Source organism: Xenia sp. Carnegie-2017, unplaced genomic scaffold (genome assembly GCF_021976095.1).
Source record: "Xenia sp. Carnegie-2017 unplaced genomic scaffold, XeniaSp_v1 HiC_scaffold_24, whole genome shotgun sequence".
In the NCBI taxonomy this organism is placed as follows: domain Eukaryota; kingdom Metazoa; phylum Cnidaria; class Anthozoa; order Malacalcyonacea; family Xeniidae; genus Xenia; species Xenia sp. Carnegie-2017.
The window spans coordinates 11664720-11689378 of record NW_025813487.1 but is presented as its reverse complement, the minus strand read 5'-3'; the positions used below and the strand labels follow the sequence as shown (position 1 = coordinate 11689378).

At 36.4% G+C, this 24659-nt stretch overlaps 1 protein-coding gene, 1 long non-coding RNA gene and 1 pseudogene across 2 annotated transcripts; all 3 read right to left on the bottom strand.

The window, feature by feature from the left end:
* Positions 1–337: 337 nt before the first annotated feature.
* Positions 338–11501, bottom strand: LOC124452151 (annotated as a pseudogene).
* Positions 11502–12121: 620 nt separating this feature from the next.
* On the bottom strand, positions 12122–12752 carry LOC124451476. The gene is made up of 2 exons (XR_006950485.1): positions 12660–12752; positions 12122–12401 (listed from the first exon to the last, which is right to left on the bottom strand). It is a non-coding gene; the product is annotated as an uncharacterized LOC124451476 (long non-coding RNA).
* A 511-nt stretch (positions 12753–13263) lies between these two features.
* LOC124451428 lies at positions 13264–19557 on the bottom strand. Its single transcript, XM_047002044.1, has 3 exons — positions 19446–19557; positions 15672–15855; positions 13264–14975 (listed from the first exon to the last, which is right to left on the bottom strand). The coding sequence occupies exons 2-3, from the start codon at positions 15846–15848 to the stop codon at positions 13437–13439; spliced, it is 1716 nt and encodes a 571-aa protein (XP_046858000.1). The 5' UTR covers positions 15849–15855; positions 19446–19557; the 3' UTR covers positions 13264–13436.
* Between the last annotated feature and the right edge of the window lie 5102 nt (positions 19558–24659).

Here is a 24659-nt window from a genome sequence, read left to right as displayed (position 1 = left end):
AGAAAAAATCTAAGATTGGATAAAATGATACAAGATTTGTAAATAACACACTTACACTTTTAAACGAAAGAGAGGTTCAAAAGACATTCTTTCTGGACACCATTTGTTGGAAAATTTTCCATGTATGTGTTTAGCAGGGAAAGACTTTGAATTTCTCTTCTGATAAATAATTTTATTATTTTTAAGGACTTATTAAGAACACAACAGATAACTAAATGTAGCAAAAACAGCACCGGGAGAAAAAAGAGAGCAAACGTTTCTTTCAAAAGTTTCTGTTACATTGTACCATTTATTGCACCTGACCATGAACGTCTTTCTATCAAAAAATTAGAAATAATGTGTTTAACTGACCTTTATTCTATTTGTCTCATACAAAAGATAAAATACAAAAGTAAATCGTAAATAAAATCAAATTTGATTATTTTTCAAATCAATGGACCATAACTAATTTTAAGAAAGTTTAATGTGAAAAATTTTACGAAAACTTAATGAGCAATGTAACGATGTTTATTTATCTTCGTTTAAGATGACATCTTGCATGGCGGGAATGAGACCTTTGCGAAATGCAATTGACAGCAATTCTTCAGCATCTTTGACATCCGGATATTGACGAGCAGCCCATCTGAGATAGAGTGCAAACTCATTCCAGTCAACTGAGCCGTCTTCATCCATGTCGATAGCTTTCAGTGCACGTTTGGTTTCGTCACATCTGTAACAACCAAAATATGGCGGCATGAAGCCATTGTAGAAAGAATCGAATTCAAGTTTGTCATCGCCTTGTACCACATCACGAAGATCCCATTCATCCCACATTTTACGTATTTCATCTAGCAATTCTTTAGTGCGCATGGATTTTGGTTTGTCTTCTGCAATGGCGTCTGCCATTTCTTTAGTAAGCTCACCGCCAGAACGATCAAACAACACAGCTAAGCCAACTTTACTCATGTATTCTTCCTTCCTTTCGTTGCGAAGATCCTCTAACATTTTTGCTAACATAGCTTTTGCCCTTTGCAAAGTAAATTGAGGACATTCACCAAAAAGATTGGTCAGTCGATCGACAACCATTTGTGGGGAGGCCAACGTAGTCATTCTCATGACTGGCTTTTCACCAAAGAATTCTGCCAATGAGAATTCGTTCTTATCAGGTTGGCCAAAGTTGGGCATACCAAATACCATGTCCAGGGCCCGCTCTCCATAAACTGGTTGTTTTGGATGCGGTGGTAAGCCAGTAGTGATAAGAGTAACATTCTGAGCTGCTTCTCGTAGCTTCACACAACCTTTGTACTGAGCAAGGACTTTCTTGTTTCCCATTCGAATCATATTCATCAAAAGAATTGACGAGCTTGCGTGACCCATAGCTGCTCCTTCCTCGCAAAGACTAGCCCAGACTCCTGTAGCGCCGTTGATAATACATTCCATTTGTGTCATGTGGGCAAGACCCCATTGCTCGTGTACGTGGACCAGCAAATGACCTTTCTTTGTTGCATTTTCTGTCCAACCATTAGCATCCATCTCCTTTCAAATGGCAGCAGTCCAAACACCAAGCTCTTCCGGAAGGTTTTTACCACTTTCTTCGTAGATAATTGCAAAAGGACGTTCATCTTCAGGAAGAGAGGACAAAAAACTGACCACTTTCAACACACGCTTAGGCTTCAATCTCATGGCATCAGGAAAGTCCCGGATGTTGAACAGGACCCTAGAATCCTTGTGTAATTCTGAGCGGCACCAATCTATTCTTCTCCTCATCAGCTGACAGATTTTTCGCACTTTGAACTTCGTGTAGTTGATTCCTTTGTAAACAAGATCAAATTCAATGATTGCATGGCGAATGCCGAGTTCCTTCATCTTTTTCAGACCAACTGGAAGGGCTTCAACATCAGGAATCCGATTTTTGTCAATTGATTCAATGAATTCACTGAAAGCGTAGAACTTTCTGAAGTCTTCTCCTGCTTTTTCAAGTTCTTTTATGAACACGTCTCCCACACGAGTCATGTGCGAAAAAGAAGCAACAATCACGTTTTGATAACCGACTTTTTTAACCTGTCGGTGGATAAAAAATAAATGTCAAAAAAAGATTTTTAAGTACATTCATTTTGAACGCTATTTCAAAAATCTTGTTAGCTGAGTTGCATTTAAATAAAATCTGTTTATACAAATAGTATGGCATGTGTCTATATGCAGATCGTCATTTATTATTTTGTTCAGTAAATTATATTTACAAAGCTTTGACTTCTGAGTTCTCACTTAGCAAAAAATAAAACAGCTACGGAGCCGAAAACTAAGTAAAACGACAAAAAGTAAATTAAATTTCAAAAGAAATTAGAAATCAGTAGGGCATAAAATGTATTGGCTTAATACCATTTGGGATCTCCCAATGCGTCAAAAATTGCTTTGCTGTAGCATACTCTCGTTTGAAAATTGCATGGTGAAATCCTTCTTTGGGAAAGCAACATGGAATTGAAAACGCGTTCCATAATGGAACCGTGTCCAGTGAGATGATAAAACGCTGGCGACTGTAGTGTTGTAGACACGCCCCTTAAAAGTGACAATGACATGTATATATATAGGAATGAGAAATGTTGTTAAAGAACAGATATTAGAGAGCACAATAGATAGATACTAAAGGCAGAAGATAAATTCTAAACATTATATTGGCGACGAGGAATAAAATATCAACGCAAACATGGCAACATTTTTATCTCCCATGCCACATTTCAATCCGGATGAAGAAATCGGAGGAAACATTGCAAATAGATGGCGCACGTGGTTGGCAGATTTTAAAACATTTTTAACAGCCAGTAATATAACAAATAGAACTCGGCAACGGGCTTTACTTCTTTATCAAGCAGGACCCCGAATTCGAGAGATATTTCGACAATTTCCAGACCCGGGAGAAGATGATGATTTTGCTAAAGCGGAAATACTTCTTACGGAGTATTTTGAACCACAGAAAAATCGGTTATATGAAGTTTACAAATTTCGACAAGCAAAGCAAGTAGAGTCCGAAACAATCGACCAATTTCATACAAGACTGCGCTCATTATCTAAAAACTGTGAATTTGCTGATGTAGATTTTGAGATAATGGTTCAAATTGTTATTGGTGGACGATCCAGTCGTGTACGAAAACAAGCATTAAGAGATCCTAAATATACCTTAAAAGATCTGTTGCTTGAAGCAAGGCGTGAAGAAACAAGTAAAGTACAAGCGGCGGACATCGAAGAGCATTTGGACAGCCACGTTTTACATACACTAAAAAAACCTACAAATAAAAACTCCCAAGCCGATAAACCACAGAAGATATGCTTTTACTGTGGAGGTAACTACCCCCCATTTAGACAAACCGTGCCCAGCGAAGAACAAAACATGCGCCAAATGCGGGAAGTTAAATCATTTTGCAAGCCAATGTCGCAGCCGAAACTTGCAGAAAATCAAAACACCCGCTAAACCACGCCAAGACATACGACCGGTAAAGGCTGATGAGGAGAAAGATAGCAGCAGCGACAATAATTCGGAATACTGTTATGCGGTTTGTAACAACAACAAGCCTAAACGTCCTGAAACGTCAATATCGCTCAACGGACTATATGTCAGAATGACAATTGACACTGGCTCAAGCATAAATATAATCGACAAGAAGACTTTCCGGAAATTTCGAAATACTGAGCTTGAACCCACATCCGTGAAAGCATACCCGTTTAACTCAAAAACGCCAGTCAAGATGGAAGGGAAGTTTCGTGTTCTTGCGGAGTCAAAACACAAGTTCACAGTTGCTACTATATATGTGACATCAGACGATGGCGGCTGTTTACTCAGCTCGGAAACAGCGCAAGAACTTGGACTTGTAAGCATAAACTTGAACAAAATTAACACATCGCCAGAAAACTCAACACTTACAACAAAGGATACAAAGCTCCATCACATTTTGGACAAACATGCACCTGTCTTTGACGGACTTGGGAAGTTAAAAAATAAACAAATTAGACTAGCAATTGATGACTCCGTGCTCCCGGTTGCACAACCACAGCGACGAACACCGTTCCACCTACGCCTGAAAGTGGAAAGTGAAATACACAGATTAGAGAACGATGACATCATAGAGAAAATACCTGAAGGCATGCCCACTGACTGGGTCTCTCCGGTGGTGATTGTTCCCAAGCGTGATGGTAACATTCGATTGTGTGTTGATATGCGGATAGCAAATACGGCTATCAAACGAACCAGACATCCAATACCAACTGTGGAAGCTGTATCCATGGAACTCAATGGAGCACGTATATTTTCAAAGCTTGATCTTGCTCAAGCATACCACCAACTAGAGCTATGTCCAGCATCCCGCAGCATCACAACATTCTCAACTCATTGCGGTCTCTATCGTTATAAGCGATTAAACTATGGAACTAATGCCGCAGCTGAATTATTTCAACATAATCTGCAGGAAACATTGCTAGGAATTAAAGGGTCAAGAACATTGCTGACGACATAATCGTATTTGGAAGTAATAGAGCAGACCATGACCGTGCACTGGATGAAGTTCTTACCCGATTACAAGATCACAATCTCACACTTAATTGCCAAAAGTGCAAGTTCCTGAAGAAGAACCTTGAGTTTTTGGGTTATTATTCTCAGAACATGGGGTCTGCCCGGACCCAAAAGGTAGAAGCTTTCGTTAAAACTACAATACCCACAACGGTCAGCGAAGTGAGAAGCTTACTGGGGATGGCAAATTACAGCTCTAAGTTTATCCAAAATTATGCTACCATTACAGAACCCTTCGAAAACTAACACGTAAGTGCGCGCGCTTTGCATGGACGTGGGAACACCAAGCAGCTTATGACAAGTTAAAAAATGCACTAACCAACAGTCCAGTTATGAGTCATTTTGATACATCAAAAGAAACGTCGGTATTAGTGGATGCAAGCCCAGTTGGCTTATCAGCCATATTAACACAAAGAGATCCTAAAACAAACGCCGATAACGTGATCTGCTATGCTAGTCGGGCTCTTTCGTCAGTAGAACAACGATATTCGCAAACTGAAAAGGAGGCCCTTGCTATCGTGTGGGGTATCGAACACTTTCACATCTACCTATTTGGGGCATCGTTCACCCTGATCACTGATCACAAACCATTACAACTTATCTATAATAATCCTCGGTCCAGACCTCCCGCCAGGATTGAGCGATGGTTATTGAGACTTCAACAATACAATTTTCAAGTCATTTACAGACCAGGTGACACGAACCCTGCAGACTTCTTATCCAGACACCCACAATTACAGACTCCCAAACGCAACATCGCCGAAGAATACATCACGTTTGTCACGACAAATGCAGCTCAAAATGCCATATCAATTGAAGTCATCAAAGAACATACGACCAAAGACATAAGTCTTCAGGCGGTAAGAACAGCGGTCGAGTCGGGTGATTGGAGCAATCAGTCTGTGAAACCATTTCTTAACATCAAAGATGAAATATCTGTGGACAACACGAATGGCATACTCCTACGAAGAACGTGGATTATCATTCCAACAACCCTAAAAACAAGCGTTGTGAAGCTGGCCCACGAAGGCCACCAAGGAATAGCCAAGACTAAAGCTTTGTTACGCCAATACGCCTGGTTCCCTAATATGGACAAGGCCGTCAAGGATGAAATTGAAGCTTGTCTACCATGTCAAGTAAATGGATCAAACAGCCCACCAGAACCATTAGCAAGTCCAGAAATGCCAGAGGGCCCTTGGCAAACCATCCATGCTGATTTCTATGGTCCGCTCCCTACTGGACAATATATCATCGTGGAATCAAATATATCATATATTTTTGCACGGCATGGAATCCCATTAAAGTTCAAATCTGACAACGGTCCACCGTTCAACAATAAGGAATTCTCCAAATATCTACATAAACTTGGGGTGAAGCACGAGACATCAATCCCGGAGTGGCCGCAAGGAAACTCAGAGGCCGAGGCATTCATGAAGCCTTTAGCTAAAGCGATCAAAACAGCCTGTGCGGAACATCGCAATTGGACACAAGAACTTTCAAGATTCTTACTCAGCTATCGCACTACGCCTCATTGTTCAACCAATGTCCCACCAGCTCAACTACTGTTTAACCGACCATTGAGAGGTATCCTACCAATGCTAAACCCCAAGGACAAAGTGCTAAATAGACATAAAGAGGCGCAGGCGAATGATTTTAAAGCGAAATCGAAAGGAAGAGAATTGGCAAACAAAAGAAGAAGAACTAAAGAATCAGATATCAGGGTGGGAGACAAAGTCCTCTTAAAACAAAGGAAGAAAGATAAATTCACAACAAAATTTGAGCAAACACCATACACAGTGATTTATCGTAGAGGAGCTAAAGTAGTCGCTGAGAACTATAACCATCAAATAACCGGAAACACATCGTTCTTTAAAAAGATAAGAGACAAGTCGAGAGAATCAACTGATGAAGATGAATACAACATCCACGAACAGCCGTAAAGACACAACCAATGCGTACCAGAATGTGAAGAACCAGAACACATCATAGAACCAGAACCAGAAGAGCCAGCTCCAAGGAGATCAACCCGACAAAGAAAAATAACAGAACAATATGGGAACTCAATAATCCCTGACTTTGTTATCCGTTAAGTTGAGGAGGGATGTAGTGTTGTAGACACGCCCCTTAAAAGTGACAATGACATGTATATATATAGGAATGAGAAATGTTGTTAAAGAACAGATATTAGAGAGCACAATAGAGAGATACTAAAGGAAGAAGATAAATTCTAAACATTACAGCGACAAATGCTTGGCATGTTCTGTTTTTTATGATTTTTTTCTCAGTTTCTTTTTAATTAACCTCTGTTTCTAGTTCTAGATCGAGCTACTAATCACAATTATATCAACTAGATCATTTCACATTCGACTAAAAAATTTATCTTCTGGATGCAGTCTAGATGCTATACTTGTGCAAAACACCCATCATCTCTCAAACAAAGAAATGTAACATTTTTGTAGATATAGATCGTCCTGATTATTGAGAAGAACTGAGGCTGCTGATGTTTACTGACGCTTTGACAAACTTTGCTCAATTCCTTAGACTAATCCACGATGACAATACAAAATTGACACCCACACACTCACGCATTTCATGTACACACAATACAATTACGTATGAACAAGAAAAAAGGCACGCCAAACGTTTACTCCTCGCTTGACTTTAAATAAGACTATCGCTAATGTTGTCAAAACGTCAGTCAACATCAACATCTACAGTCCTTCTCCGAAGTCTACTGAGCTGTATGATCTACATCTAAAAAACACGTAATAATACTTCCGGGTTCAACTCATTCACTTTAAACACATGTGAGTTGCATAATGTTTTCTTTATCATTCAGTTAGGTATTACGTCTGTGTAACACCTACCTCTTCATATATTTTCCATTTATTTTCCAAAGTGTGACCTCGTAGTTGTCCAACTGTACTTTCACGAAGTGAATTATCAAGAACAAATATCTCAGAGTTTTTCAACTTTTTGCGCTTTTCCGTTTCGGACATCAAGCTCTCCTCCATAAGTGCGACTTTTTCTTGTACGATGTCATGTTGAAGCTGTATATTATAAAAAATAATCTTAAGAAGTCCAACAGCGTTAACATATGAAAGCCTCAGCAATTTGACAAAATCAATTCATAGCATGTCTTATCTCATAGAATACTGTTTTAAACTATTACTGATGTTAGTGGAGTTATCAGACGTGGAAAGAAAGAGGGAGAGGTCAGTATGAGGACATCTAATTACATCAACACCGCCCATTGTCTTTTTGAAAGAATTTCTTGAGAGAACGGGTTCGCTGGGCAAAATGTTAGTTCCATGCATAGCTTGTTGCTTAATTAGTAAGTTTTGAAGTTCTTTACTTTTGTTCAGTAAAAAGACCAAAGTAAATCCTATCGGCAAGAATTATTATGATAATTTCAAAAAAGAATTGGATAAAATTATTCCAGTGACCAAAGACATCAAAATAGCAACATGGGATAGCCGTAAGAGCCATAGAGATCATACCAAGTAATACTAGAGGTCGCATCGAAATGTAATCTATAGTCCAAATATTGTACGTGTGAGTTGGGGGCAAAATCGATTCCCGGATGTTAAGCTACTGTGGCTGATTAAGATTTTTCGACTTTTTTGTAAATATTATGCGTCAATATATAGTAAATACTGTCATAATCTAATTGTTGAAGAATGCTTTCCTTTTTATCGCAATTTTAGAACGTTTTAGCCACTCGTATTTGGCAAAACATGTTTGTGTTGCTTTTATATTCATTCTGTAAATTATAAGTTTGTGAATCACTGCTTTATATAAAGACGTTTTTCGTCTTTAATTCAACTGATAACTGTTAAACAGACTTTAAAAAACATATATTTGTCATTCATGGCGGAAAAATGTTAAAAATGGTTAAACATACAAAGCATACGGGAACTGTAAACAACAGCTCACTTAAAACAATTACTAAAGCTTTAAATTGGCAAATTTGTTGATGAAAAAACTTACTACAACTGGTGGGTTGCAACCAGAGCAATATATTTGTAAAAGTTGGGATACGTATTGTTCTCTTCACTTTGCATTTTCATCAAGGTGATTAGGTAGATATGGAGAAACAAGGGCATCCAGCCGTCATTTTTGTCCCAGAAGCGCAAATTATAACCATTTTTTACATAGGAAATAAATTATAAAAAAATGTTTGCAATGATTTTATTTTGCGTTACATTAGTGCCAATCAGAGCGATAAAGAATAGAAAGATACGCACGCCCTTACGGCAAAAACAGTATTAATGGAGTAGAAATTACATCCACTGCATTAAATAAATGCTTTTCTATTATTATGACATCTATAAACAACTCAATTGTAAATGCAGCGATCGCTGTCTATTCATGAATAAGAAAACTCAACAAAAAATTTGTCTTTCCACCATTTAATGCTTTATATTTGCTGGCTTTTGGAACAAAAATAGCGTATGCTAAGGCAACTTTACTTCCGGTGTTCCAACTCTCCTAACACAGGGCTCTGGTTGCCGCCATCCCCTGTGGAGTAAGAGATCAATGGAATGCTCGCCATATTGGATGAAATTTCTATTGTAAATAAGAAAAATGCTTTATTAAAATCATCCTACATGGCGACTATGACGTAGCAGACAACCCAAGAATATATTTAAAAAGAATCCAAAACTCGAAGAAGACGGCAAAAGCATCATTCGTTTACTTTGTGTCTTAATAAGTGATACATTCGGGACCTGAAAAAGTAGTGATTTTCAACGAAGAAAGAGTACGCAGAAATATTAAGGCTACCTTAAATTGGAATAGGGCTTTCTCTGTCTTCAGTAGGATATTGCAAATGTATTAGTTTACGGGAGTCTTTACCATTTAAATTTTCTCACGATGAAAATCATGCATAAGGAGTTTTTGTTGGTACTTATTTTTCACAAAAAATAATTTAGAAAGGATGCAATTTAGAGATATAATTTGAATAAAATATCACTGGAATATTGTTTGGAAGCTCAATTACTTCATTGATTCATAGCAACATTGCAAGTGAGCAAGTTTGCCATGCTAAGTAAATCTTGAAACACAATTATAACCATTTTTAATGTGCAATTTTTTACTAGATCTTGTCGGATATGCCTAAACCACTCCCCACCCCCACCCCCATATAAACACTTGCCACTACACAAGCATGTGGGAGATTATAGATGTATGGCCACACTGCACATTCCCGTAAAGATCTCTTGTAATTACAATCAGTGAACACCAAAATACATACAAATCTTGAGTAAACAAATGGTAACGCCTCTGCATATACACGCTTTGTGCTGAAGCGCACTGACTCTCATGGTGGGAATTGGCATGCAGTCTGGTGACAACAAAATGCACTGTTAACATTTAATTTGTCAAACCAATAATATTAAAGTGAACTTTCTTGGGTCATTGCAAAAAATCAGGAGTAAAATCCTTAACACACACCACTTTTATGCAATGCTTTGAAGAACATAGTTTATAAAGTATCTAACATTCATGAAGTAGGATACACGCTATTATTGCTCTGCAATCATTTTTCTGCCTGAAGTAGGATACGCGCTACTTTCTGCCTTACACTTATGCTATGGCATTCAATGGCGGCTCTAGGGTACCTCAAAAAAAATTATAGCTGCTCAATTTTCAATTCATGTACTTTCAGAAAAACTCTATTGGTTTCGAATTTCTAAATTATATAATTTCACGAATGAAGTTGTCCTTTAAGGGCTTAGAAATGTAAATATATTCCAAATTGCGCTGCTGTAATTAATTTTGAGGTCCGCCACTGATCATTTACATTTACATTTTGAGGTCCGCCACTGATCATTTACATCCCAGTCAGTCAAAACTTAGCTTTTCTTTTGGTATAGCCTACTTGTTTCAATAATTGTATGCGACTGCTTTCTACATACAGACGAGTAATGCTTTGGAAATGCGTTTAATAATGGAACCCTATACTACATTAACTGTAAAAGCAAGCCGTTTCACATTACACAAAGACCCTAAGTGCAGTCAATCATGTCGATATTAGGACGTCAAATGCAAAACATTTAGTAGTTAGCTTAAACAACAGTGTTGCATCATACTGGGTGTTTTAAAACAATTGGGGAACAGCATGTATTTTTTACGAATATTCTTCCCATGCAATTCTGCTTCCAACATTAATTGCCATCAATTGTATTTTTCGAATAGTTTGCAAACAATTGTATATAAAAATGCGTCTAATTCAAAGATTGAATGCTACCGTGAAGACTCCATGTCCCGTGTTTAGCTTTGAAAAAGTATTTCTCTTTTCTATTTAGCAAAATGAACATTACTTTTCGGCCAAAAATATAGTACAAAAATGCCGAGACAAAATGCCTAATTAGTTTGTGTTCAAATCGAACTGTTGACGTTGCAAGCTTAAATTAATCGGCTAGCCTATATTAACTAGACCTTCTAGAACCACACAGAATGCACTAACAAAAAGATAACACGACACACTGTGGTGTTCACGCCGCTGTTGTTTAGGCAACTTTACAAAACCTTAACACCGCTTAAATAACAGTACCATAGAGTTGATAAAAAGCAAAATTTGAGCTGTTTAAATGTTTTGAATTTTCTTCGTTCGCTCGACTGTCGAAATATCAACTTCAATAGCAGCGCGATCGTATTGCCTTCGATTTTCATGTTAACTTGATGGAAAGGAGGCTCTAATGAGATTAAGCTTATGGTCTTGCTTGCCAAAGCTAGTAGAGTTCATATGGTGCTTTTAAACATGAACATGCTAAAGTACACGCAACACTCTCGTGAATGCGAGTGTAAAGTATTATCGGGAGTAAAGTAGTAGCTATTTACACTATCTATAAATAGTTCACAATCATACCTTAAACTTTCCACCTGCAACGAGAGGATCTTTCAAAATTTCCACAGCTGCAAATTGCGACGACGTTGAAAAGAACAAGAACTCTTTTGAATGAGTCAGAGTATATGATTAGCAAAGTATTTAAATTTGTGAAATAATTGTTCAGGATACTTCGCCACTTGCATAAGTCACAATGCAGAACACAAATTATCCAATTATTTAAATTATTTTCTGCACTTAGTTTCGCCTCGGAGCACAAAAATGACTGCTTTGAGAATGCCAATGAATTAAGGTAATAAAGAATGCATGCATTTCTTATTATATAAGTATACAGTGTTTGCTTTTCTTGTAATATTTCTTATTACAATTGTGTTACGATCCGAGGCGCACCAAAAGCACAGTATGAGGAATAAACGGCAGGGCCACTTTTCTGTTCAAACGCAGTGTTGTGTTTTTCATTAAACTACTGTCTGCGGTGAGGCATTTCGGCGTTCCTATTGGTCGGAAAATTCAATTACACTGTTAGTTTTAGAGTGTTAAATGAACACCGAAAAAAGTGTTAAATACAAATGGCAAAATGACACGTTTTAGGTGTTAAATTTTAAACCTTTAAAAAGGTGCTATTATAACAGTTTGGTTGGTGTTAGATTAACACTGTTTTCTGGTGTTATATCAACACTTTTGAGGGTTTTTTTGACTCTTGTATTGGTGTAGCAAAAAAGCTTCCATGCTTTTCATTTCACAAAATTTAATGAAGAGTTTCAATGGTGATACAGATATATATAAGTAAAAAAACAATAAATAAATATATACAAATGAATACATGCAAAATATGCAAACACTTTGATATATAAAGATTATTCAATCAAAATATAAGTCTAATTAGTTAAGTATTCCCTTTCTCCGGAAGTTTTGAATAGATACTCTTTGCTGCTGGTGTTTGTAAAACTTTCATGGTTCAACAGTTGAGCCAATACAGAAAGATGTTCTCTTGAAGACGCATAGAGCTGCCTTTAAGAGAAGAATGCGGTGGACTTCATGGCCAAAATATTGTTTTATAGTCAATAACAAAATCATCTATTGAAGGACGTGAATATTATTTAAACAATAGATATTTGTCCAAATATTATTTGTATGCAAAAGCGGTGACAAACAAATTGATTATAACAAATGTATGAAAACAAGCACGTCATATTAATATTATAACATGTTAGATGTTACCAAATTAAAAGTTAGCATTGCCATTTATTTGTAATAGAAGAGTCTTACCGCGCTCCGATTCTTGTCAATGATCATTGTCGCCAAAACTTAGCAGACTTATGCCATCTACATTCTTTCAATGTATAATACAACGACTTACACATTGTATAATTTTGTTCTATATAAGTTATAATTTTTATTTAGTAAGTTGTGCTTGCCAATTACCATGTTGACAACACTTTATATTAACTTCGTTATCATTATAAGGATAGCATACATCAGTTGATATTTCAGGTTGTTTTCGTTTTATAAATCTGAGGTTTATTAATGTTAGTCTATGCCCATTTTGTCATTTTGCCAAACTATACAAGATTTGTAAATAACACACTTACCCTTTTAACCCAAAGAAGAGGTTCAAAGGACATTCTTTCCGGTCACCATTTGTTGGAAAATTTTCCATATATGTGTTTAGCAGGGAAAGTGTTTGAATTTCTCTTCTGATAAAATAATTATATTATTTTTAAGGATGTATTAAGAACATAACAGCTAACTCAATGTAGCAAAAACAGCACCGAGAGAAAAAGAGAGCAAACGTTTCTTTCAAAAGTTTCTGTTACACATTGTACTTTTATTGCACCTGACCATGAACGTCTTTCTATCAAAAAATTAGAAATAATGTGTTTAACTGACCTTTATTCTATTTGTCTCATACAAAAGATAAAATACAAAAGTAAATCCTAAATAAAATAAAATTTGATTATTTTTCAAATCAATGGACCATAACTAATTTTAAGAAAGTTTAATGTGAAAAATTTTACGAAAACTTAATGAGCAATGTAACGATGTTTATTTATCTTCGTTTAAGATGACATCTTGCATGGCGGGAATGAGACCTTTGCGAAATGCAATTGACAGCAACTCTTCAGCATCTTTGACATCCGGGTATTGTCGAGCAGCCCATCTGAGATACAGTGCAAACTCATTCCAGTCAACTGAGCCGTCTTCATCCATGTCGATAGCTTTCAGTGCACGTTTGGTTTCGTCACATCTGTAACAACCAAAATATGGCGCCATGAAGCCATTGTAGAAAGAATCGAATTCAAGTTTGTCATCGCCTTGTACCACATCACGAAGATCCCATTCATCCCACATTTTACGTATTTCATCTAGCAATTCCTTAGTGCGCATGGATTTCGGTTTGTCTTCTGCAATGGCGTCTGCCATTCCCTTAGTAAGCTGACCACCAGAACGATCAAACAACACAGCTAAGCCAACTTTACTCATGTATTCTTCCTTCCTTTCATTGCGAAGATCCTCTAACATTTTTGCCAACATAGCTTTTGCCCTTTGCAAAGTAAATTGGGGACATTCACCAAAAAGATATGTCAGTCGATCGACAATCATTTGTGGTGAGGCCAACGTAGTTATCCTCATGACTGGCTTTTCACCAAAGAATTCTGCCATTGAAAAATCATTTTTTTCAGGTTGGCCAAAGTTGGGCATACCAAATACCATGTCCAGGGCTCGCTCTCCATAAACTGGTTGCTTTGGATGTGGTGGTAAGCCAGTAGTGATAAGAGTAACATTCTGAGCTGCTTCTCGTAGCTTCACACAACCTTTGTACTGAGCAAGGACTTTCTTGTTTCCCATTCGAATCATATTCATCAAAAGAATTGACGAACTTGCGTGACCCATAGCTGCTCCTTCCTCGCAAAGACTAGCCCAGACTCCTGTAGCGCCGTTGATAATACATTCCATTTGTGTCATGTGGGCAAGGCCCCATTGCTCGTGTACGTGCGCCAGCAAGTGACCTTTCTTTGTAGCATTTTCTGTCCAACCATTGGCATCCATCTCCTTTCGAACGGCAGCGGTCCAAACACCAAGCTCTTCTGGAAGGTTTTTACCAGTTTCTTCAAACAGTATTGCAAAGGGACGTTCGTCTTCAGGAAGAGAGGACAAAAAAGTAACAATTTTGAACACACGTTTAGGCTTAAATCTCATGGCATCTGAAAAATCTCTGAAGTTAAAGAGCACTCTGGAATCTTTGTGTAATCCTTCTTCTGAACGGCACCATTCCATTCTCTTCTTCATCAGTTGAATAATATTTCGCACCTTAAATTTCGTGTAGTCAATTCCTTTGTAAACAAGATCGAATTCGATGATTGGATGGCGGAGACTAAGTTCCTTCATCTTTTTCAGACCAACCGGAAGTGTGTCGACATCAGGAATCCGATTTTTGTCGATTGATTCAAACAACTCAGTAAAAGCGTAAAATTTATCGAAATCTTCTCCCGCTTCTTTAAGTTCTTTAATGAATACGTCACCCACACGAGTCATGTGTGAAAAAGCAGCAACAATCATGTTATTGAAGCCGACCTTCTTCACCTGTCAACGAACATAAAGGCAACAATTCAGGATTAGATTATAAACAATGCATGTTAAATCGTATTTTAAGTACATAAACAACATCTTTGAATCCTTTTTTGATTCTGTGTTTACTACAAATTCAAATTGTTTACCACAAAGATTAAAAGGGTTTATTGGTAAATGATAATGTCAGTGATTAAGTTCATCCTTTGTCCCAAACTTTTATCAGGGCTCAGTGGAAGTTGTTATCCTTTCATTATTTCATCAAATAAAAAAAATTAGCTCAATTACACCGGTTTACATTTTTGTCATGATTTTCCGTCAAAATCAGAAATTCTCTTTTGGAAGAAAAATCCATTTATTCACATATTAGGATATTTTGTGCATTTGATATTCAATTATGTATTTATCAGGTGGAAAAAAGGACAAATCTTGTCTTGCGACTTCACTGGATCTTTTATATCGTATTTTTATGGTTTTTCGAAGCAACCCACTGTATCTAATTCCACGTGTATTAAGCACGCTTAGAGCAATAATTCATTTGAAATGTAGTTATTGATTTATCTGTTAAATGATGTAATTGACTGGTGCACAACAAGCACATACTGTGTAAGAAACAATATGGTCTTTGCCTTGGTTTAAGCTATTAGCTGCTTGATAATATCATCATCGTTCAGTTATGTACCCATACAATCTAGTCAGGGTAATACCCACCTCATTATATATTTTCCATTTATTTTCCAAAGTGTGACCTCGTAGTTGTCCAACAGTACTTTCACGAAGTGAATTATCAAGAACAAACAACTCAGAGTTTTGCAACTTTTTGCGCTTATCCGTTTCAAACTTCAGTTGCTCCTTCATAAGTGCGACTCTTTCTTTATTCGATTCCATTCTAAAACTGCAAATTTGAAAAAATAATTCTACAAATATGTTTGATTTTGGCCACAAAAAAATTTTAATGATATTAAGTATGAGGGATAAAATATTTTGTGCTCGAAATAAAGGCTGACATGCGATAACCTACGAACGAATAATACCAATTAAAATTCTTCCACTCCTTCTCCTTGCGAAGTTATTCTTCGCAAGTCACAATCTTAAGTTGTAGCTTGTTGCTCTAAAGATGACTAATAACTTTAGTGAAAACTACATTGCACATTGTTTAAAGTTCTTTGTATTATACATAGCTGTCAATCGTACGAATGATGTAACACCAGAACTTGGTCGGTCTATACGTTTGTTGTTTATGGCGATTAGTCACAATGTCGCAAAATCTAAACGTTTTGTTGTGCGGGATGCTGCATCATGACTCTAAAAACTATATAAGGGACGGTACTTTACTTCTGATATATTTTGTCAACCATACGCCGATATTTACAATGTCGCCATTTTTGACAACAAACGCTGGTTCGTCATCACGTGACATAATGTGAACAAATTTTTTTAATCCTCCAACTTAGATATTTTTTGTTTACCTCAAAGATACAACTCAACGTAAACTACAGCAATGGTCAATGTGCGTAAACTGAGAACAAATACCAACAAACCGCTTGAATGAGATGCGTATCAAAATAACGTTTGCAGCCTATAGCTATATATATGTATATACAAGATATGCTATGGAAGAAAATTTAAAATTTTTCTCCTTCCCACAGTTGTAAAGTAAGTTTTCCTTAAGAACTAAGTGTTTTCAACTTCCCGCGCCAAGTGCATGTACACTGTGTGTAAAGTTAATATGCAAAACCGGTTTCTGAAATGTAAACAAAAAATAACGTAAATGGCAACGAGGTCATTTAAAATGCATAATTAGTGATGAAAAGCACTCTTGAAAAGTATAAAATTAGCTTTTAATAACAAGAAGGAATGAAGGTGTTTAAAGTTACTAAGCAAAAGGGACTCTCGTAACAGAATGCGCCGAAAACCAGATCTGACAGTAAATGAAAAAGAATTTGTTACTAAGGAATTGGCAAGTGGAAAATTGACATTGCAGATAGCCAAATCTTTGCAGCGCGATCACCGCACAGTCAAAAAGTTGGTGGCAGTGAGTAACCATTGACGTAAGAAACGCTCACAACAAAAATTTCGAAAGTTGACTGAACGCGAACTGCGGAAAAGTCATCGCCATGTTGTGAAGACACTTTAGCAACAAGTATGCAGGTATTTGAGGCGTGTAATATACCTAATATCTGCCGAGCTACTCGTTGCAAAGCGTTATGTGAATGTGGCAGCATAAAGAAAGCTGCAAAAAATCCACCCCTTAATCAGAGACAAAAAACAAAAAGAATGGAATGGGCGAGAAAATACATGAAAGTGGACTTTTTAAAAGTAATATTTACAGATGAATGACGTGCGACTATTGATGGACCAAATGGCTGGGCCTTTTGGGATGCAAACACTGGAGACACCCTCATAGGGCCATTTCGCGTTGAAGACGGGAACAAATCACAGCAACGCTGTGCTGTGCCTTCCTAGACAAGCATTTTTGTCCCTGGCGGAGGAAGCAGTCTCTAAGACTTCGGAAAACTTAAATATTCAATCTGCCATGTACACCAGTGATTGATTAAAGAAGATTGGCATTAAAGACGACAATCGAATGAAATGGACACACTGCTCTCCCGACCTCAACCTCTTTGAAAATCTGTGGTCAATGCTGAAAAAAATGTGTGTTTTTGGAAAAAAATACAGTTCGCTCGACCAGCTTTGGAATGCCATCCAAATAGCTGCCAGTCATCATAGCAAAGAAGAAATTAAAGTGTTGACTGATTCAGTTGATCGTAGATTATTATCTGTGATTAAAAGAGACGGGTGTTACATCAACCATTGAGTCTGCTACGGTTAGTTTGTAAAACTTAATTTTTGAGTGAAGGGACAGCCTGAAATATCTTATCAAATGTTTTAATGAAGCGCATTGCTATAGCTATAATTATACATTGCTTTTATGCTGTGTATTCTCCATTCTTTCGGTAAATTTATGCGTTTTGCGTCATAGGAAGAAACATGCATATCTTTAAACACCTTATATGCGTATATATCCGATTAATCGTAAAATATCTGTGCAAAATAACCAAACCATTTTTATAGCTATGTAGAACAGCATAGAACTATAATCACACAGAGAACTATACCTTTCGAACAAAAGCGAAAAAAGTAAGACATTTGCCAATTGCGTAATAACTTTGAACACAGTGTAAATAGTTCCCATCCCATTGTAACATACTCTTACGGCATATGAAGTCTGTATTCACAGCAAGAGAAACATACTTCCTATGTTTTTGAGATCCACACGAGTTATTGTTTTTGACATCAGACAAACAATTCGTACAAACGTCACAGTTCACAAAACGTAAAAAATAGGCTCATTATGCACCCGTTCTATTGAAAGGCGCCGGTTAAAGTAAATGATACAGCAATTTGCGGTATTCCAGTGGCGTAGGCAGCCTGCAGGTTTGGCTATATACCATTCCATTGACATTATTTAATACTTTAGAAATGTTTTCACAGAGAATGAACGCGAAAATATTTACATGGCACCACCAAACTTGCAGGCTGTGGTCCACTCTATCCAGAATCTTGTCTTTGTAGGAGTAAAAGTATGAGTATCATTTGGGTTGCTGAATTGATAGAAGCAATCCTTTTGGGATTCCTTTTTACTCCATTTTGAAAATTTCGGAGCACAGAAAGATTTTTGGAGTAGAGGCAAAACATTGCTTTACAGATCTAACATGAGAAGACAAATACACCCGTGAAATGTAATTTTCCGATAGACAGCAAATATTCGCGCATTCTTGCGCTTCAAGGCACAATAATTTTTACGGTTTGTAAACACTCAAGGCCAAGTTGATGATGACGATGATCATAACCACGCTTATATTGCTAGCTACAGCTTGTTCCAATTTTCAATTTTTGGAAAAATGCATGCAAACCGTTTATCCACAGACGTAAAAAGAAAAAATCTCACAGTCGCATATCGCCAACATAAAATGCGTATTTTATCTACGCCGGAAATATAGTGAATGCTTGACCAACTTAAGTAAAGGCTTATTAAGTATAATGCTAACTTGAGAGATATTAATTGACAGTACTTTAAGACAAACATCTGTTAACACAAGTATTTTGGGATCCTAAAAGTTTTATAAGAGATCTAAATAATAATAAGTATTTATTATTTTACATTTTTACTATCCACATGGCTCACTGCCTTTATCTCTCTTTGCATTGCGGTATTACATAAGCTAGTTTTGCCTTTTATTTTCGTCATAAGTACATGGAAAAGATGCTCTAATGAGATTCCAGCTGGTCTAGCTGTCCCATGCTCTTTCGATGGCTTACACTTACGACAGTATACAATGTGTTATAACTCACAAACATATTCTTCCAAAATATATGTAATATCACCACGGTTTCGACTTAGAAGTTATCAATATTTGTGCATAACACAGAATCAAGAATTCTATTATTTTAAAGTACTTTCAAAGTGGATAACGATTATACCTTTCACTATTCACAAGCTCACGTTGTTTTGAGAACTCTCCTCAGCAACAAATTGCACGACCTTCCACTCGTCAGTAGGATTCAGAGTAAATAATTGTTATGTATGTAGTAGGCGTCGCCTTAATTTACATTGTAAAAGATCATAAGGAGTTATTCACTGCCTTTACGTTTTTGTTTCGCCTGAGAGCTTACAAAATACAAAGAAAAACTTTGTATTTTTCATTTAAATGCAGCCCAATTCACACGATTTCTGGCTTCGACCCAAGCTCAAATCAAACCAGGCAATTTTTTTGCATGTAAACACAACCAACCAAGGTTTAAGCTATGTGTGCTAAGATATGCTTCATATTCTTCCTGTCAGTAGTAAATAATTAAGTCAAGTTTAAGTAGCTGAATGATTATTTTAAGAGATACTTATGTGTAATCATGACAATATTTTTTATAGTTTCTAATAGCTTTCCGTTATTATATAGTAACCACATTTAATAAAGAAAGAAGTACGTAATATCTTACGTAATATCCTTATGTAATATCTTGTATGAATAGAAGTAGTTTAATCGTTGTAAAATAGATCGTTGACCGTAGACATTGATGTTGAACATTAAATGTGATCGTATAGTTATCTGTGATATCTATATTTGTTGGTGTAAGTCAATATATACTAAGGAAGGTAGATGGCTACATCACAAAACCTAACACGGTGCAACTTAACCCATCTCATGCGGCAGGTTGAATTAAACCTATGTCAAACCTGTGATAGTTGTGTCTACATGTAAAAAAATCAACCTTTAGAGGCATGTCGTATGTATCGGGCTTATAAATCTATAGAAGCTTAGAAAACGACAAATGTTTAAAACTGAATGAATAAAGGGATGAGGGTAAATTAACTTTTCAGCTGAGTTAAGAAAAACTTTGTATTTGTTGCATTAAATGTAAGTTTAAAATAAAGGGATAAAGGTTAAGGAACTTTTTAAGTGGATAAAGGGATTCAGATTAAGCACTTCGACGTCTTATCGAAAAGAGCAGATACAAATTCAATTTTCGGAGAAAAATAAGGACATCAAAAAAAAAGAAGCTAAAACTATACATATTTGCATCTTAAAATATTGAATATGCTTACATATATTTGATCAAGGAAAAAACATTTAATTTTTTGTAGAGCATTCTGTTCTTCAAATCAAACCTATCAAATTTCCAGTTTGGATAAATTTGTTCGACTGGTTAACGGCATACCAATAATAAAATCATCTGTACGAAATAAATAGTAAAAGTAAGCAAGAGTTAAGTTTTCGCGGAAACAAGCCTCACCTTTTACCAATTTGATATCATTTTTTGCTGCAGACACGTCGAAATCATATTCGCCAAATTTGAGTTTCGAAATGAGACAGTTGCCTTTAAGCTTTCGACTTTCGAAAGATTATATTTCCCTAATCTTTAGAACATTCTTTCCTCCTTCCCGAATCTATCTAAATCTAAAAAAAGGTAGAAAACTCGTCCAATCAAAGTGTGTTGTCAAGCTATATAACGGATTCCAGAAACTTAATTGTTCATATTATTCTTTCACGACATCCTAAGGTCAGCCAATGAGGTCAGGTAAATCACAAATGCTTAACCCTTTTTAGCACAGTGGCCAATTTGCAACAATAGCGCGAAGAAAGAAAACTCGATAGAAGAAAACATTTGCGATATTATTCCGAAAATTGACCTCCGTCCCAATGTCTTTAGAACACGAAGAATAATCACAATCACAACTTTGGGTTTGTTAAACAATTTTTATTCTCACTCTCAAAGGTATCTCGCTTATTTCGCCATTCTCACTTCCGTTCTCTCCTTTCTCTACTTCCGCTCCACCCATGTTTTCTGTATTATTCCTTATCGTCCCCGACGTACCCGAATGTACACTTGAACCCAACACATCTTTAACATAATTTGCAACAATATGAAGGGTTAAAGAATGTGTGTCAACCTATAGACGTTTTTGTTTATGTTTACATCATTTTTTTGAGATTGTTGCACCCTGAATTCAATTTCAACCCTACGTAGTTTAATTTATATGAGATGTTAGCAATATTGATTGAAAACTCTATTTTACATTACTCATCATTGTTTGTCTAATTTAATGGACTATGATAACAAAATCCGCCATTTTCTTTACCTACAAGCTGGCCGTCACGCTGTGATTAGCGGACATTTCACCATGGTTGACACTTGACACATATTTTTTAAGGACGTGATGATGTCCTAGACTCAAATTCCTTACGAAAATTTGAGGAAGAAATGTCGAGTTTTCTAAATTACTTTATCGTCGAAAACCTCACGAAGTTATTCATTGTGTTTAGCTACGTGAATTTGGAGGAGTACTAAAGTGTCTACATGACACAAACTTCTCACCAAGAGTGTTTGCATTTTTTATCGTCGTTTTTTTGGTATGCTTTGTAAACTTTAAAATTCACGGTCGTTGTTATCGTCTTCATTATAGCTAGTAATATAAGCTTTAATTGTAGTAACTAGCATGCATTATCGCCAATATCAAACGAACAGCTCTATATGTAGTCAAGGACGACCGTTATAAGACTTTGTAGGAACGTGTGCCACTTTGCTTAATCAGGAACGACGAAAGTTCGGATACCGAGACTTCCAAAAACAAAAAGAAATAGCATTTCTTAAATGCTTTACGTGTTTAAAAGATTCATTTTTAGGGGTGATCATAGGAGGGAAAAATTTGAATAGTATCATTATTTACTAAGAAAATTACCATGCACCATCTCTGATCAAATCTCAATTTTGCATAAATTAACAATATTCTTGGCAGAGATTGAATTTTCTGATGTTCATAGAATCACATGAGAACAAAAACAGCACTTATCATGAATTATTTGAAAGCGATGGACACTATTTTGTTGACATATACGAATGCACTTTATTTTACTTAACTTCCTCCAAAACACTTTTCCGCCATATTTTGCCGTCTGTATGTATGCTTTTTTTTGTCGAGTCTTGCAAGAATTTGTTGATTCTTGTACATTTTCATGATTATTGACGACAAAATAACATTTTGTCCCAGTTTCGTCAAGTTAGGAAGCAATACATTGTAGTTAAGTCTCAATTGAAAAAGAGAAAAGATTAGTGATAACAGTAGGGGAAAAACCTCACATAGCACATTTAGGATTCGGTTCAAAACACAAAACTAAAAAAAATGTCACGAATAATGGCAGATAATGGTGAGCTACTTTACAGGGGGATGCATTTTCACGAAGCGTCTGCTTTCATGCCAATGTAAATCAAAGCAAATGTTGCAAAAATGTTCAATGTTTATCACACATAAAAATAAAATGGATATAAACTAAACAAGCGAAGTTTTTAAAAAATGTTTAACACCCACAAACGTTTATGTGTTAATTTTTGAAGCAAGAGAACCAATGATGCCACTCTGTGTATGCACATTTCACTTACCAAAACTTTATTTTCCCCCTACCTCCCACTACGATGATTTTCCTTGTTTTCCCCTATTTTTCCCCTACACAGCAACACATCCCCCTATTATATACCTACGTCCGGTCGGACCATTGATTTTTTTGTCTGTTTTTAAAAAATGCATACAAAAAAGGTTTGTCGAAAACTAAGAACATCTAGACGACAAAGTTAGTAATTTGGCGTAGGAAGTAATGACATGCAGGTGGCCCAAATGACACACTGAATTTATGCTAAGTTGCTGATCTTCTATTGCATTATACTGTCACAAAATGTGCCAAAAGAAAGATTCTGTTATAATCACTTGCTAAATGGTGAGAACACAGGAAGAAAAAAGTATTTTGGGCAAAAATGAAGCTCATTTTTAAACAATTTTCTTTTCTTCCTACAATCCCCCACAATTTACTGTTTTCCCCGTAGGTTTCCCCTACTGCCTACAAACCACTAAATCTTCCTACTGTAGGGGATTTCCCCTTCGAGTGGCAGCACTGAAGAGAACAGACCTTTGAAATACATGTCGTTCCGTCTTTTTACTCACGCGAGTATTTCTCGAAGATCACGCGTGACGTACATGCTGTTTTTAATGTTGTGTTGTGAATTTCGATTCTGAATGTGCGTAGAAGGTATTTCCCTTACTATCACTATTAATCTTTTCACTTTTTCGATTGGGACATAACTACAATATATTGTAGAGCGTTACTACAATCCAAATACATATGAAGTCCGAGAATCCGAGAAGCGTGATTTATCGAGCAGAGAAGCGACGACACTTTGCAATGGCGGAAATCTTGAAAGAATGTCCGCATACAAAATATCTAAAATAAAAGAAACCGCACTGCGTCCAAACTTGACGAAACTGGGACACATAAATAATCATGAAAATGTACAAGAATCAACGAATGCCTGCAAGACTTGACGAAAAAAGCATACATGACGGCAAAATATGCCTGAAAACGTGTTTCAGAGAAAGGTATGTAAAATATAGGGCATCGTATGTCAACAAAATAATATCAATCGCTTTAAAATAATGCATGATATGTGTTCTTTTTCATCTCATTTGATTTTTTCTATGAAAATAAGAAAATTAAATCTATGGTTATGACGTCATAATCTACAGATAATAGTTTCTACAAATATGGACGCCATTAAGAGCTGGTTTTGAAAACAAATCAAACAACAGCGATGTTTGCCACAGATTCTAAAACGATGTGAAAGCTTTTGAAGGAAAAGGATGCGGAAAACAGTAAAAAAGCGGCGAGGCTGGCTTTGAACACATTTGCAACATATTTAAAGGTGACATGAAGTGAATTTTAGTTTTCAATATTTTTAGTCATACATAATCGAGCACCTTGTCTAGTTGGTTTTCTTGCCTCCATTATACCGCAATATTATGAGAAGCATGCAAACAGCTATTAAAGTGCAAACAAATTGACGTCACACGGCTTCAAGGTGACATGAAGCAAATTGCTTTCGACATCAATTTTGGCAAAAATTATCGAAATTTATCGTCTGTAAAAGTAAAAGCCTCTAAAATGTGTTTTCGACTGTATTTTTAGCTTAAATTCAGTTGTAAAATGTAATCTGTTTGTCCCGTTTACACGTGGCCAATATTGCGTAACTTGAACAGTGTGACGTCAATTTGTTTGCATGCTTCTCATAATATTGCGGTACAATGGAGGCAAGAAAACCAACTAGATGAGGTGGTCGATATTGTATGACTGAAAATATTGAACACTGAAATTC

Coding starts and splice junctions, on each gene's coding strand:
- LOC124451428 (XM_047002044.1), bottom strand. CDS start 15,848: ATGGAATCGAATAAAGAAAGAGTCGCACTTATGAAGGAGCAACTGAAG. Junction 14,976..15,671: donor AATGGAAAATATATAATGAG/GTGGGTATTACC, acceptor GTTCGTTGACAG/GTGAAGAAGGTCGGCTTCAA.